The sequence below is a fragment of the Protomyctophum bolini genome (assembly GCF_963924005.1).
Source record: "Protomyctophum bolini genome assembly, chromosome: 4".
NCBI classification, from domain to species: Eukaryota; Metazoa; Chordata; class Actinopteri; order Myctophiformes; family Myctophidae; genus Protomyctophum; species Protomyctophum bolini.
Genome location: NC_137865.1, coordinates 11,985,232 through 12,000,737, shown reverse-complemented (window position 1 = coordinate 12,000,737; position 15,506 = coordinate 11,985,232). Strand labels below are relative to the sequence as shown.

General features: G+C 42.4%; 1 protein-coding gene across 1 annotated transcript in view; it reads right to left on the bottom strand.

Moving 5' to 3' along the window:
* crabp1a (cellular retinoic acid binding protein 1a) overlaps positions 1–14,714 on the bottom strand; it is a 30,932-nt gene extending 16,218 nt beyond the window's left edge. The window contains exons 1-2 of the mRNA XM_080760681.1: positions 14,526–14,714; positions 6,123–6,301 (exon numbers count right to left, since the gene is read on the bottom strand). Of these exons, the coding sequence (XP_080616807.1) occupies positions 6,123–6,301; positions 14,526–14,595 (249 nt within the window). The 5' untranslated portion in view covers positions 14,596–14,714. The remainder of the gene's footprint in view (positions 1–6,122; positions 6,302–14,525) is intronic.
* Between the last annotated feature and the right edge of the window lie 792 nt (positions 14,715–15,506).

The window sequence follows — 15,506 nt, the reverse complement described above, 5'->3', positions numbered from 1 at the left end:
AAGCTATGTTTCTATGTCAGTGGTTCTTCGATTTTTCAAAAATAGCAGACCTAGAAGCTCGTAGCGCGCCACTCGGTGGCGTGCTATGAGCTTGTCGATCTGCTATTTTTCAATAGCTAAAGCATAACATAATGCTAACACCAAAAGGGGTTCCCGCCCAAAATGGGTTAATCAGCACCACCTGCTCTCTCTCTACATGAAACACACTGAGTAGGTGAGTCCAGCTCACTTTGGAATGGATACTAGATGAAGGGTATAGCAGACAGTTTGAACAAGAAGGTTTGAACGTCTTTGATACATTAAAACAATTTCATCCCAAAGTATAGTATAATGCTCTCCCCTTCATGGCAACACCCACAAGTCTGTCTGCTATGGCAACCACTGGGTCAAAACATCAGGCAATGCCATTTAGCCGGTGGTGGTGTGGTGACGTGCCACCGTGAACAAGTGAGAGCATGGATTTCCAAATTTCCACTATACTTCCTGCATTTGACTTATATGTACTGTAGGATAATTCTTGCCTGTGCGGTGGATGCTGCCAATGCTTTTCAATGGGAACGGAGCGAATTTATTTTGCGGAAATCCACGAATGGCAACAAACCGCTCCATTGAAAAGCATTGGCAGAATCATACGTTTGGCGTGATAATGGAAACAAGCCCCTCAGGGGGTTTTGACCTTTGTGCTTGTGTGTTTGTAGCGCAGAATGTGATGATTTGATTGGCTGATGGATGACAAAAAAAAGGTTTTAAATACTTCACTTAATGCACAACGAATTGAGAATATATGAAGGTTTCACGTTTTGAATTATATTACGTAAGAAAATTGACTTTTACACAATATTCTAATTCATTGAGATGGAGCTGTATATCTTTCAAAAAGAGTGTCGCTAGGTAAGCACCTCAACAAGGAGCGTCAATGGAGTGGAGGCAGGGCACAGCCAAGAGGACCCCGCCTCAGTCTGGGCCGCGTCATCCAAGGACGTTACGTGCCAATCTACGTCTGAGAGACGCACCCAAACCAGAAAAGCACTGACCCTAGCTGCCTCAGTACTCACTGACTATCCACGTTGATCATGTCTTTGGTTTGGTTCAGTCTTCAGAATTCACCTACAAGGCCCTCAACAACCAGCCTCCAGCCCCGCCACCTCTCTGACCTCAAGACAAAGAAACGAACCTGGGATGACGGGGCATTCTCAGTTGCCTTACCCCCTCCTCTCTATGGAACTCACTGCCAGCTCACATCAAAGCATGCCCCCACCTTCGCCATATTTAAACCCACACTCAAAACCCTCCTTTTCAGACCCACATTATCTACCTAATTCAAATTCCCCCTTTTTTACCTTTAACATTTTAAAAAATTGCTTAGTTTTTACCCACTTAAACTAGACGTTTTCGTAATAAGGTTTTTATTTAATTTGAGTATTCAGAAAAGAGCGATATAAATTGCATGAATTATTAGAGATTCTGCAGATTTATAGATGGATACTGTGTATCTATCTACATTAAACCGATGACTCAAGTCTTCCATCCAAGAGCAGTGACTGTTCCTTCACTTTTAGTGCAGTAGAACTTACATTTTGACAGTATTGCATCATTAACTGTGCTCTCCCAGCCACAGAGGCTTTGGCCTGTCTGTGCTGTCACTATGAGTGCCGTCTATAATGCCCACAACCTAGATTCCTAGAACAAGGGTCCCAAAACCTTTCAGGCCACGTCTTCTGAAAATAATCATGTGATTGTGAACTGGGGACTGAATTGTAGGAGTTGAGGCATACATTTTGTTTATCTCGGTTCCTCAGATAAATGTTGGGAAAATAGCTGAAGTACAAGCTCACAAGGCCTCACAGTGCGTTGTGAGCTTGTACTTAAAATGTTTGCTCACATAAAATGTTTGCTCTTTGTTGCTCAATATTTGACAATTTGGCCAATATTAAAAAGGTCTTAAAAGTCCTTAAGCTGCCACTTTAGAATGTGCAGATACTCTGTATACACTTATGATGTATGTTGGTTTGTTTACTGTTGAGTGAGAAAACAATGTTGCATATTAATCAACCAGATCACCAAAACCGCCTTTTTCCACCTCCGTAAAATTGCCCGCCTTCATCCCATGCTATCCCACACTGCCGCTGAAACACTCATTCATGCCTTCATTACATCCAGACTCGACTACTGCAATAGCCTCCTGTATGGCGTCACCACCAAGGTTCTCAAAAAACTACAATATGTTCAAAATTCCACCGCCCAGGGACCACATCACACCCATCCTCCGTGAACTCCACTGGCTCCCAGTCAAGTCCAGAATTGAATTCAAAATACTCACCATCACCTACAAAACCCTCAACAACCCTCAACAACCCCCTCTACCTCTCTGAACTCATCAACCGCCATGTCCCCTCCCGCTCCCTCAGGTCAAGCACTGCCAACCAACTGGAACCCCACAAATCTAACAAACGGACATGGGGAGACAGACAGGGCCTTCGCAGTGGCTGCCCCTTCTCTTTGGAACTCACTCCCAACTCACTCAGAGCTGCCCCCACCTTCGAAATGTTCAAAAGCACACTCAAAACCCACCTTTTCAAACTGGCTTTCCCTACATACCACCCCCCCCCCCCCCCCCACGCACGCACGCACACACACACACACACACACACACACACACACACACACACACACACACACACACACACACACACACACACACACACACACACACACACACACACACACACACACACACACACACACACACACACACACACACACACACACACACACACACACACACACACACACACACACACACACACACACACACACACACACACACACACACACACACACACACACACACTTCTTGTTTGTCCCTCTTTTGATTTTGATTTCTAGTTTTTAACCTTTTTAAATAGTTTTCTAATAGATTTGTCTGTACTTTCTGTAAAGCGACTTTGGGTACCCAGAAAAGCGCTATATAAATCGTATATATATTATAATCATCTGGGGAGTCAGACCCACAAAATAATTTGGGGGTCCCGACCCACAGTGTGGAAACCACTGACCTAGAATATGCCCCAACAGGCCCAGACACTCCTGTGTCTGGGCCTGTTGGGGCATATTCTAGCTGATATTCTATGCTGATTTTAGCTATATTTTAACCACTTTAACCAATATTTGATATATATATATTCATACAAAAATAGCAGATATACAAGCTCATAGCGCACCTCTTTGTGGTTTTAAATGGCTGTGTATAAATTCATTGCTGTGCATGCATTGAAATATAAACTGAAATCTGCCAGGCTTGTGTGGTGTGAGTTGTGAGTGAAAACATCACATAATATTCAACCAAGAACCAAAAGTCCTTGGTTGAATGTTATTGACGAAAATGTTGTGAATGCACGTATTTGCGCATTTTTCCATGCAATTTGTCTCCCCTCAAGTATGAACACTACAGCATGACATTTCCCAAGAATTCTGGAAATTGTGAGTTTGGTTTCATAAAGTGGTGGAGAGAGTTTGATCTATTAGTTCTGCTCCATGGGGAAATAACTTTGAGGAGAAGCCTGGTGCTTTATTCATCCTCAGTTGTATTTAATTATTAGATTAATTCAGTCAGCTGTGACATATTAAAATTGAAGTAAAATTTCTCAGCTTCTTCGCACCAACTTGTATGATTTAGGCATTTTCTCTATCATATGAATAGTTTGCACATGTTTAAAGGCCCTTACATGTAAGTCTTCTGACGCTTCACCCTATTATGATAAATTATGTCAATTTAAAGGAAAGTAAGAATCTGTAAGTCTTTTCTAGAAAGTATCAGACGTGACCACCAGTGGTGGAAAAGGTACTCGCATGTTATAATTAAGTAAAAGTACTGCAATGTAAAGTCCAGAAATCAAAATTTACTTCATGAGTATTGAAAATGGGAAATTCTCCAATTCAACTCAAGTAAACTGAAAATACCTCAAAATTGTACTCAGGTACAGTACTCGAGTAAAAATACTTGATACTGTGTGTGGACTGGATACTGGATGTGACCCATGTTTTGACATGGTTTAGGCCCGCCCATCCCGTGGCTTTACAACGCATTTTCTCTTAAAACGTAACAACTAACACATTTTCTTCTGAAGGAAGTGGTGTCTTCTGGATTGTAAACAACTTATTCCACAAATGCCATTTGTGGTTTGAAAAGCATGAAAATGTTGTAAGCTATTCAATATGTCTGTCTAGTCACCACAAAGATCTCAGCCCAGGGGGAAAGCCAAACTGTCAAGAGTTCAGTTCTAGAATATGATGGGTATCGAATGAATATGAACAATCCATTTCAAGACATTATTTAAAATACTTGTGTCTCTGCAGCATAAGGGAAAATAATTTACCCAAATTATTGCTTCTTCTCAACTTCTCTGCTTCTTACACTTTAATTTGGACTCATACGTCCGATTTCAGCATTTTATTTTCACATGCGCTGCTGTCTCATTGTCGCAATGATCCCGGCAGTGACATTCTTGTAATTAAAGCTTTGTCAGTGTTGTGTTGTGTAAAATAATAGCAATACAAACAATGGGAACATGAAGAAGATACATATATAATAGCAGAGGAATTGTGTTTTGACTATTACTTACATTACTTTCCAACACTGGTTGTGAAAGACGTAGTAGTTTGCCATAATATATATTTGATATTTAACATCTCTTTGGAATCAGAGCCTCCAACTGAAGATACAGGAATGATGTTGTACAATCAAGCCACTTTACCACAGACAATGACACCTGCATGTTGTTAAGTTAGACACTGGCTGACAGTTTCAAATGGGGTGTACTGTAAATGTACTCTGGTAAGGTGGTTGTAATGCCTTGTACAGTGATTGTAATTCTCTTGTTCCTCGTGGATTAGCTGTCCGTCCTTATCTGCTTCTACAAGAGTATACAAGTATTACGTATAGTGGCCCTGCCTGCCGGAGGAACTGTAGCTACATCAGTATATAAGCTAGGCAATTATCATTTGAAGCACTAGGCCGTGGCCCAACTCGGGAACGACGCAAGTCGGCAAGTTCAACAAATCCCCAGTTATGCACACTATGAAATCATTGAACAAATACTGTAGTTGATATCATTATTCTGTTGTCTACTGTTCTAGATCAGTGCTTCTCAACCTTTTGAGCCCCCCACCCTGACAAGCACTTGGAATGTCAATGTACATGTATAGGAGTTTAGTTTGACTCTGTAACACAGATAAATATTAGGAAAATAGCAAAACTACAAGATCACGTTGTGAGCTTGTAGATCAGCTATTAAAAAAATGCCCCTTTTGATGCTGTATTGGTCTTTTTTCTCCTAGGTATTAGGTATTAAAAGTGCTTAAATTGGGTCCAGAGTGACTGGTTGGGTACTGTTCTAGATGAAGGTTCTTATTGCAGGGAGTATAAGGACAGGGCCTTGTATACAGATATCAGTATTCTGGGTTGGTGTGTGAGAACTCTCCCTCAGGCTCCAGTACAGATCCAGAGAGAGGCTGTCATCCATCTGATCTCGGCCCAAGTAAAGCTCTCTAATCCGGCTGTCAGACGTCAGGCTGCTCCCAACAAACTGGAGCAAGTGTGGAGGTGGAGTTGATCTCTCACGGGCCAAATCAACAGTCATATACTGTAGTATCGAGAGAACCCTGATAAGGCTTTGACTGATCACAGATCTTTAGTGATCTCACACAGGTTTTTCTTTTTGAGCCGAATGCGAACAAAAATAAAAGCCTGGGTACCGAGGCTAGGGAGCGATTATAGTGGAGAAGTCATTTTATGTTTGGTTGCGCTCGGGTGTTGCACTCTGCAAATAGCAGTTCTACAAGCTCACAATGCGGTGTACATCGGCCATTTTCCACATGCATTAAAATGCATAAAATCAGGCATTACGACGACGCCATAAAGGCCCGCCAAAATACATTTTTGTTGACAACTAAATATACTGTAGATTTAGTCGACTAAAATCTCACAAAATGTATTCAACTAGACTAGAGGTCTAGACTAGAGGTCTAGACTAGAATTAAACTTTTCAGATGACTAAAATATGGCTAAAACGACATCAAAATGTCCTGTCAAAATCAAGAACATTGAAGCCCATCTTCTTTACCTTGCATTTGCGTCCGTCCACCGTCTCCTCGTTGAACTCCTCTCCGATGTGGAAGTTGATCTCGGTGGTCCTGACCGTAGTGGAGGTCTTGATGTAGAACGTCTCCCCGTCCTGCCGGATCTCCACGTGGGGTTTAGACGCAGCCGCTCCGGCCACCTTCCTGAGCATGGCGTTCACACCTGAGACCAACAACACAAGTTTACACAACATGTTAGTCATGGTTAGGAGAACATATAGGTTTATAAAGGTGAAACATGCATGGACCGGAAGGAAGGAAGCCTGCTGCCTCCGAGCACATAACCGCACATTCCATCTCCTATTTTTGTCTCCACCAAAGTGAGTATGTTTTGCACGTCTGTGTGTGTGTGTGTGTGTGTGTGTGTGTGTGTGTGTGTGTGTGTGTCCGTTACCAGCTAATCTCTGGCACACAATGCCAAACTTTGCACACACACTCCCTGGATGCCAACATGAACCTCTGCCCCAAATTTTCCAGAACGGCTTGTTATAGCGCCACCAGGAGGCCGACTTTTGTAAAAAGAAAAGACTCAAATCATGAACGTAGCGTGCAATTGATCTCTCACACAGTTTTAGGCGGAGGGATATATCCCACCCTTTTCACATTGGCCTGTTATAGCGCCACCAACAGGTAACACATTTTTGGAACAAAATGCCTCAAATCATCCAATTGCCATCAAAGGTATAAGAACAAATGGCAGCCTTTTCACATTGGCTTATTATAGCGCCACCAGGAGGCCACAACCTGGAGACCTGTACCCGAGGGGCACTTTTTCTAGTTTTTAAAGATTTAGATTTGTTTTTTTATATATAATTGGTTAAATCAATTAGCTCATAACTGTTCAAATCTAATGAACATGAATGAACATGAATGAACATGAATAAAAAAATAAAAAATACAAAACATGCAAAACGTCCTGTGGATCGGTCTTTGAACAACCATGCAGTGTTAATTTTGTCTACTAAAACTATGACGAAAAATGTTCGACTAACTTTTTTCACTGACGGAAAGTTCTTATTTTTCCAAATAAAAACTAAGCTGTGTTGACTAAAACTATGAATAAGTATACTGACATTTTCATCAACAAATTAAAAATGCGACTAGAGGAGAAGACATCTAGTAGAATTAATGTAATTTCATGCTTGGTTGTGTGCAGGTGTCATACTCCGAAAATGTATCTGCTATTTTCGGCACACATTAAGTATTTACAATTTTAGTAGACTAAAGTAAAACATTTCATAGATGTAAAACATAGAGAAGGTTCAGCGAAGGGCTACTAAATTAATACCAGGGTTGAAAGAAAGGTCATATGAAGAAAGGTTAAAACACTTACAGTTACCAACGTTAGTGTACAGGAGGCACAGAGGAGATATGATCGAGGTCTATAAACTTGTTCACCAGATATAATATGACTTTACAGCCGAGCCTGGGACATTTTTGGGACAGCAGGTATGAGTTGAGAGGGAATTCTCTTGTATTTATGTCTGTTGTGAGTCTGGCGTAGAGGATTTCATCCTGTGCTGGAAATCTTTTCAATACATTTCAATAAATAAATTTCAATACATTTCAGATGACTAAAATATGACAAAAACTAAAAAGGAATTTTGTTGTAAAGCCTTTTAAAACTATCAAAAATGTCTGTCAAAATCAACACTGTAGCGCTGCACTGTGTACTGGTTGAGACCATGGGGTCAGAGCAGGATAGAGAGAGACAGAGACAAAAGGAAGAGACTTTCCTTGAGGCTACCAGAGCCCTGAATGAGGACATAATATACAGATCTAATCATGTGGCTCTGGGAATCCACATGGGTACGGCATGGCTGGATCTCAGTCACTTCACTGCAGCCTGTGTGTCTAGAACGTTGTCTGTGTCTGTAGCGAGTCGTCAGAACACACCTATGACGTACATACTGTATGTCTGACTCCAAATGTGGGCAAGGTTTCAGCCTGATGAGAGACATATTAACTTCCATTATGAATTAAAGTTCATATTAAAGTATACAAAATACAATGTGAAAAGACTGTGGTGGAGGTAGTTCTTTAGCTTTGGACGTACGCACACACACACACACACACACACAGTACACACAGGCCAATCTCTTATAGACGGCTAGTTTTATGCAGAGCAACGCTGAAAAAAAGAATCTCACCCATGCGAACTGAGTGGTGCAGTGTGTGTGTGTGTGTGTGTGTGTGTGTGTGTGTGTGTGTGTGTGTGTGTGTGTGTGTGTGTGTGTGTGTGTGTGTGTGTGTTTGTGTTTGTTTTAGGCTGGGGCATAATTAGGGACATAATTAGGGTATAAGGGCATAATTAGGGACACATGCTGTCACAGTCATTGGAGCTGTGTGCACCGCTCAACAAAGCTCCCTTCAATCTGTAAACAAAACATCAACTTTTGCAGAGCATATACAGATACATCAGTGTCTTTATTCTTGTGCTGAACTTTGCACGTGAGTTTGTACACTACTTTCAAATGAAATAAACATTAAAACAATATATACAAAAATAAATGAAAAACTAATGAAAAAAATCACGGCCCCCTCACGCATTAGAATGTCCTCCTACCTGAGGAGTGAGGAGACGTGATTTTTCCACTACTTGTTTCATTTATTTTTGAGGGGCGCTAGCCCCTCCTATATACAGCTTTTGTCCCCACACGTCTCATATTTGCCATTGACAATGAAAGGAGAAATCATTATGTCCCTCAAATAATATTTGACAAATTTACGTCATATTATGACGTAAATTTGTGGCAAACACAAACATGAAATGCCATTGACAATGAAGGGAAAATGTACGTCATATGTAGACGAGCAAATCGGCTAACGAATCACATAAAATCAGTTGTTCATGAGATGACGTATGATCATGTATAATGATAAGAGCGCCCCTCACTTCACACGGGTGTGCCCCTCCTATACTCAGCTATAGTGTAGATTTTTGTCCTAACACAAACATTAAATGCCATTGACAATGAATGGAGAATTTATGTCATGTCTCTGAGCAAATTGACATGTTACGTCATGATGTACGATGATAAGAGCGACCCTCACTTTAATGTTGAAATATCCTTTTAATACGGCATATTCCATATATTATTCCCCTATATTTTTATATGTTTTAACCTTAATTCTAATGGTTTTGTCTGCGTACAGTATATGAGAGAAAGGGGGAGATAGATTAGACAATAGGAAAGAGAGAGGTGAAAGTGTGAGGGGTTGATGAACTGAGATGTAATCCCTTCTGGAGGCAGACACCCCCTGCTTTGTTTTGTCTGGACTCTAATTGACCCAAGCAGCCTCAGATCTGACCCCCTTGTCCTTCTGTCCCGGTTTCCACTTCACTTCGCTCCACCTACCTAACCACAGAACAGAACCCATTGACCCCCTCATGTCATATCTCATCACATAGTGTACGCCACGGGGTCCGGGGACCCCCTAGCGGTCCTTGAGGGAGGGGGTTCCAGATTGATAGTAACAAAATGGACACACTCTGACATTAGTCTCGCGTTGCCAGACGTTTGCCTCCCACCATTTTCAAATGCTTCCGGTGATATGGTCTGGAGCATGGAAGCTCTGATCATGAGTAAAGCGATACAGACACAGAAATATAGGCATCCTGAAACGTTGTCGCTGCAACAGTCCATGCTTGCTATATACAGTATGTCTGCCTTCTTTGTTGCTATAGCAGTCAATGTTTGCTACCTGAAACCTTACTGTGCGTGTATAAATGGAAAATGGTGCATATAGCGCTTTTATCCAAAGCACTTTACATAGATTGTACATTACAACTACATTCACCCATTCCTACACCGATAGCGGAGGAAACCATGCAAGGCACCAACCTGCACATCGGGAGCAATTAGGGACACTTTCAACACCGACTCTGGGGGAGCCTGGGATGGAACTGGGAACCTCATGGTTCCTATCCGGCTGCTCTACCGGCCACTCTATCCCTGAGCCACTTGACCTCAGATCAGATTCAATGAGGTCAGATGAAATATAATCACAGAGGTTTAAGTTAAGAATGGTGTAACTAAAGACAGAAATGGAGACATTAAACAAAGTTCAGTCACTGAAAAGCCGACAGAAATCAGTGACATTTGGCCCCAATTAATTTGTCATACAAATAACCAGTGGTGGACAGAAACAGACTAAATGTAGCCTACTTAAGTACAGATTCTGAGGATCCATACTTTACTTTTATACTTATTACTTACTTGAGTATGTTACATTTAGTGTAACGGTGTAGCCGACAAGGAAAGTACCGAGTACTTTTAGGTTGGCCGTTTTATTTTTTTCTTCCTCAACAGTAATTAATTTATGTAAGACATTTACTTTTTTTAAAAGCATGTACTTTTGAATACTAAATATATTTAAAAGCCATTACTTTTTTACTCTTGAATAACATTTTGAATGAGCTACTTGTAGTGGAGTAGATGTGACCAGGAGTATCTGTACTCGTACTGGGGTCAAGTATTTCGTCCACCTCTGCAAATAACCCCATTAAAGTATGAGCATCCAGTACGGTTTCCTTTTTGTCCCTTGGTGGTAGCCTGGTGGTAAGACTGGCATTTGTGAGTGTGGCACCACCCTGGTGTGTGGCATTAAGCCACTTTGCCATGCCCTGTGATGTGTGACTGCCAGGACCATCTGGCCTTTGCCTTGTGTTCACACACTCGTCACTCGTCTCACCTCACTGCCACCCAGGGAAGGGAGGGAACATCCCAGACCAGGCACTCATGACCTTAAAAAGGGCTAGTAGGAACAAATTAAACACACCAACGCCTATTGGCTCCAACGCCTTCATCAGGGTGTCCTGACAAACAATAATAAAGGAATACTGGGCTCAGCAATACAGTAGCCTTGTACCAATCATATTGATTATTTATATGATATTGTACCAGTAAGACGCTTGAGGGCGAGAAGGGACCTTGCGTGCCCTGGCCATGTATATAGCGTATCTTGAGTGTACAGGGTGTGATGAGGTCAGATCAAGATATGGAATGTCAGAACAGGTCAGCTCCATATATGGTGATCTAATGGTGGCAGCGGGCGCAGTGTATTGAATGTACAGGGTTTGATGAGGGTGGCAGCGGGCGCAGTGTATTGAATGTACAGGGTTTGATGAGGGTGGCAGCGGTCGCAGTGTATTGAATGTACAGGGTTTGATGAGGGCCCAGGTAGGGCCGGACCTTAATTTTCAGGCCTGTTGAGAACTCTAGTTTGAACTCTAGTTCTAGCCAGACGACGGCGTGTGCACGCATCCGCCTGGGTGGCGTCAGACTGCTGGGCGAGTGCGGTTGCTTTGGCATGTGATGAACTTTGACCAATAAATCGCAATGACCTGGGCACCATATATGGGGGCTTGCCTGGGGTGACCGAGGGCTGGTGTCACGTGATGTCACAATGACCTGGGGGGCTTGCCTCGGGTGAGCGACGGGGATTTGAGTTAGGTGACGTGACAGAGTGATGGGGATTGTGGGTTAGGTGTCAAAAACGCAAGGTTACATTGTTAACTGCAACCTCCGGTCGTAATTATGATGCGTTTGCTTTATGTTATTGATATCCATTTGGGGGGGGGGGGGAGTCAGCTTTCCTGTCTCGCTCCTACAATGTCTCGCTCTCATGTCTCTTGTCTGTCTCTCCTACATTTTCCACATCTCAGTTTTACTAAGGTCTGTCTCCCTTTTAGCCTTCCTATGGTGTGTTTTAATAAAGAATACATAGGCTTAGGCTACAAACTGTATTGTAGAATGCCCACTCTCTTTATTTAAAAAAACTATATATATATATATATATATATATATATATATATTAATCTGTCTGACGAAGTGCCTCTTTGATCATTTCTGTATGGAACGTTCTATAAATGTATATTACCGGTAATCTATATTAATGTTCTCTAAACAGATGATGAGGACGATGGGAAGTGACGGCACAACGCTGCTGAAATCCACGCTAACTAATTCCCTCTTCGACCGGGAGCTTATATGTAACAGAGGAAACAAATGATCTGCTCATGCTAGACACAGTGAATGTGTGTGTGAGAGGATGGAGGGCTGACTTCTAGTGATGATGTCACGATCAGACGTTTGCCAATGCCACGGTGCCACCCTGATTCAGTGAAAATACTAAATATATAATGCATTAAGTGTAAGAATGATTCTAACGCATTCGACGGCGACATGACATTGCAATACAGTGCATTAGCAGTATCAATAAAGGATTCTCTCATTTTAAATTAATTGGCTAAACATGGAGGGTGCCTTAGTAATCGGTGCTGCATTGCCGTTGACATGGAATCCAAACAGGCATCGGGGGTCGCAAAGGTATGACCTGGAGAAGCTACATGTCAAACAGAATGCCAACAGCCAGGGCCGGATATACCATATGGGCACTCAACAACAAAAAAAAAGAATATATATATATATATATATATATATATATATATATATATATATATATATTATTTTTTGTAGCTCCACAGAAAATGTCCCTGCTAATCGGAAGGAAATAAATGGTGTCTAAAAAGATTCGTGTTTTATCGTTTGTGAGGAGGCCGCTGAAAAGTGCAATTGTGTGTAAAGCAGCAACACTGCGCTAGATTGGCTGTTATTCAAGGTGGGTGGGCCCACTGGACTGTGTGAGGTTAGGTGATTGGCTGTTGTTCAAGGTGGGTGGGCCCACTGGGCTGTGTGAGGTTAGGTGGAGAGGTGACCGTGATTATGGTGTAATAAAAGACGCACGTCCGCCATCCAGCATTGCTTTGTTTTCATTATGCATGCATAGCGCGTCAGGTGGCTCGACAAAAAAAAGGTAAAAACACTGAAATACACTGGCAAATTCTCTTACCCATTTGCTTACTATGTGGGTCAAATAAAAATAATGTGTTTGTTACTGCCTGGCTGTCACTCTGGGGCGGGGTAGGCTACTGGGACTCTAGGCCAATATAACGCCATAAAACCCTCAGAAGTGTTAATCCGGCCCTGCCAACAGCTGTGTACACTCTCAATAAACAGATCGTTGTCAGGTGGCATTTCAAATACTGTACATCTATCATCCATGTTATGTAATTAGTTTGATGCACTTTTACACACACACACACACACACACACACACACACACACTTTTCCAAACCACACTTTGCGAACAGTAGGCATGTTGAAGTATACAGAGTCTCAAAGAAGGTTCTGGGGGGAACTCAGATTAGCTGGACTGTAACACTGTAACACATGTTAAGTGGTGTCACAATAGAATGATTGGAATGGCTGAAGATGCACTTTTTGATTCAGTTTTAGGAACTTCAAACCCATCTAGGGTTATTATTCAGTTTCATTCCAAAGGGGACCGCACGCATTGAAAATGTATGCATTCATGCTACTGTATATGCCAGACAGGCCCATTTACCAAAGTCTCACACGATAAGTAGTTGTTAAGTTGTAAAAAGCTTTTCACTTCATTCCAGTTAATAATGGCCAGCTGTTAACACAAGTCATCACCACAACCCCGTTTTACAACATGCATTCCAACACCCACGCAACAGGGAATATTCACTTGCAGATTGCAAAATTATTCAAAATATTTTCTCCCTTTTTTTTGTTGTTGGCTGAATACCCAAGTCTGTTTCAGTGACTATTACACACAATCGACTGACCCAGTTAACTCCTCCCATCCTAAACCATCACTATCAGGAGTTAAGACACACACAGAGAGGGAGAGAGAGAGAGGAGGGATAAAAGAACAAAAGGGAAGCAGGGGAATAGCGTAGCAGGACTCCAGAGAGAGACAGAGGCAGACCTCCGTTGGCATTGCTAATGCATGCCCTAGTTAAACGCTTAACATGAATAATGTTGTTCCTCGCCGCATGCCCTGGGACGCCACACTAACAATACCATGCCTGTTTGTGCCATGGAATACTGACTGGCAATGTCTCACATCTCTGCTGCCCTGTGGAACCCACAGGGGCTTCCCTCCTCAGCTCAGATCTCTCCCTCTCTCATTCTCACTCTCTTCCTCACCCCTTTCCATCTTCTTAAGAGAGGGGCAGACTGCAGACACACACAGAGAGAGAGAGAGAGAGAGAGAGAGAGAGAGAGAGAGAAATAAAAGCAACACTGTTGTTTGGAAGTAAGGTGCTCTGTCGCGAAAGAGCGGCTGTGATGGAGAGTCCTCTTCCTCTCGCATGAGATTCAGGGAAGCAGCAGTGGGTTACGAATAAGGAGTGAGAGAGGCAGGCAGGCAGGCAGATGGACAGACAGACAGAGGTACTGTAGCTAGAAGGATGGTTGGATATAGCCAGGATGAAGAAAAAGAGGGAAAAAAGAGAAGAGAGGATGGGGTGATGGAGGGATACAGACAGACGGAGTATAACAGAGGTGTCTTACCCAGTGCTTTGAGAAGTTCATCAAAATTCTCACTGCTTTTCATCTTCCAGGTGCCGGCAAAGTTAGGCATGACTGCAGAGGTCTGAATAATACCAGGCAAAGACCCTGGACCGCTCTCTCTGCTCTCTGTACTTCCTTCTCAATCTCTCTCTCTGTCTATATGTTTGTCTCTCTCCCCTCCTTACCTCCCTCCCTCCCTCCTCTGTCTCCTTCTCACTCTTACACTTTCTCTCACAACCCTCCTCTTTCTTTTCCTGTCTATCTGTATATCTCTCGTTCCCTCCGTCTGTCCGTCTCCTCTCTGCACTGGTGTTCAAACTTCTTATTTCACACTATTATACCACTTGTCTCTTCCTGGGGCTTCTCTCTCTGTCTCTCTCTCTCTTGACTCACTGTGCAAGCTGCTGATGTGTGTGTCTGTGTATGCGCGAGCGTGCGTGTGTGTGTGTGTGTGTGTGTGTGTGTAATGCACTAGTCTTTAGGATGAGGGTGAGATCCCTCCCACTCAATGCCCTGTCCCATTAATCCAGGAGAAAAACATGTATTCTCATTATTTGTGTGCAGCGAGTTGTTTTGTCATGCAAAATCGTTGAGAGCTTATGTGGCAACACGATAACACGTATTTTTGAACAATGACTTGAGTAGTTCAAAGAGTTAATATTGCCAAAGTTTGTAACTTTGTAGAGAGGAATCACACCATTGTATAAAACTAGCATAAACAATTACCATGCCGATTCAGTTTAGTTCAGTCTTCAGTTTTATAAAAAAAAGGAAATGTAATGCTGTCTGCAGAAACCATTCATTATACAGGTCCCTATGCATGCGTTCGGAAATGCTCACCGGGAATGTGGTCAATTTGTTGAGTATACCTCATACTAAGCATTTAAAGTATGAGGTATAAAGTACAGCAGCCTTGTGTTCATAAAACAGAAAGATTGGGTATTGGGTAAGACTGACGTTATGTATCTTTCAGGACCTTTC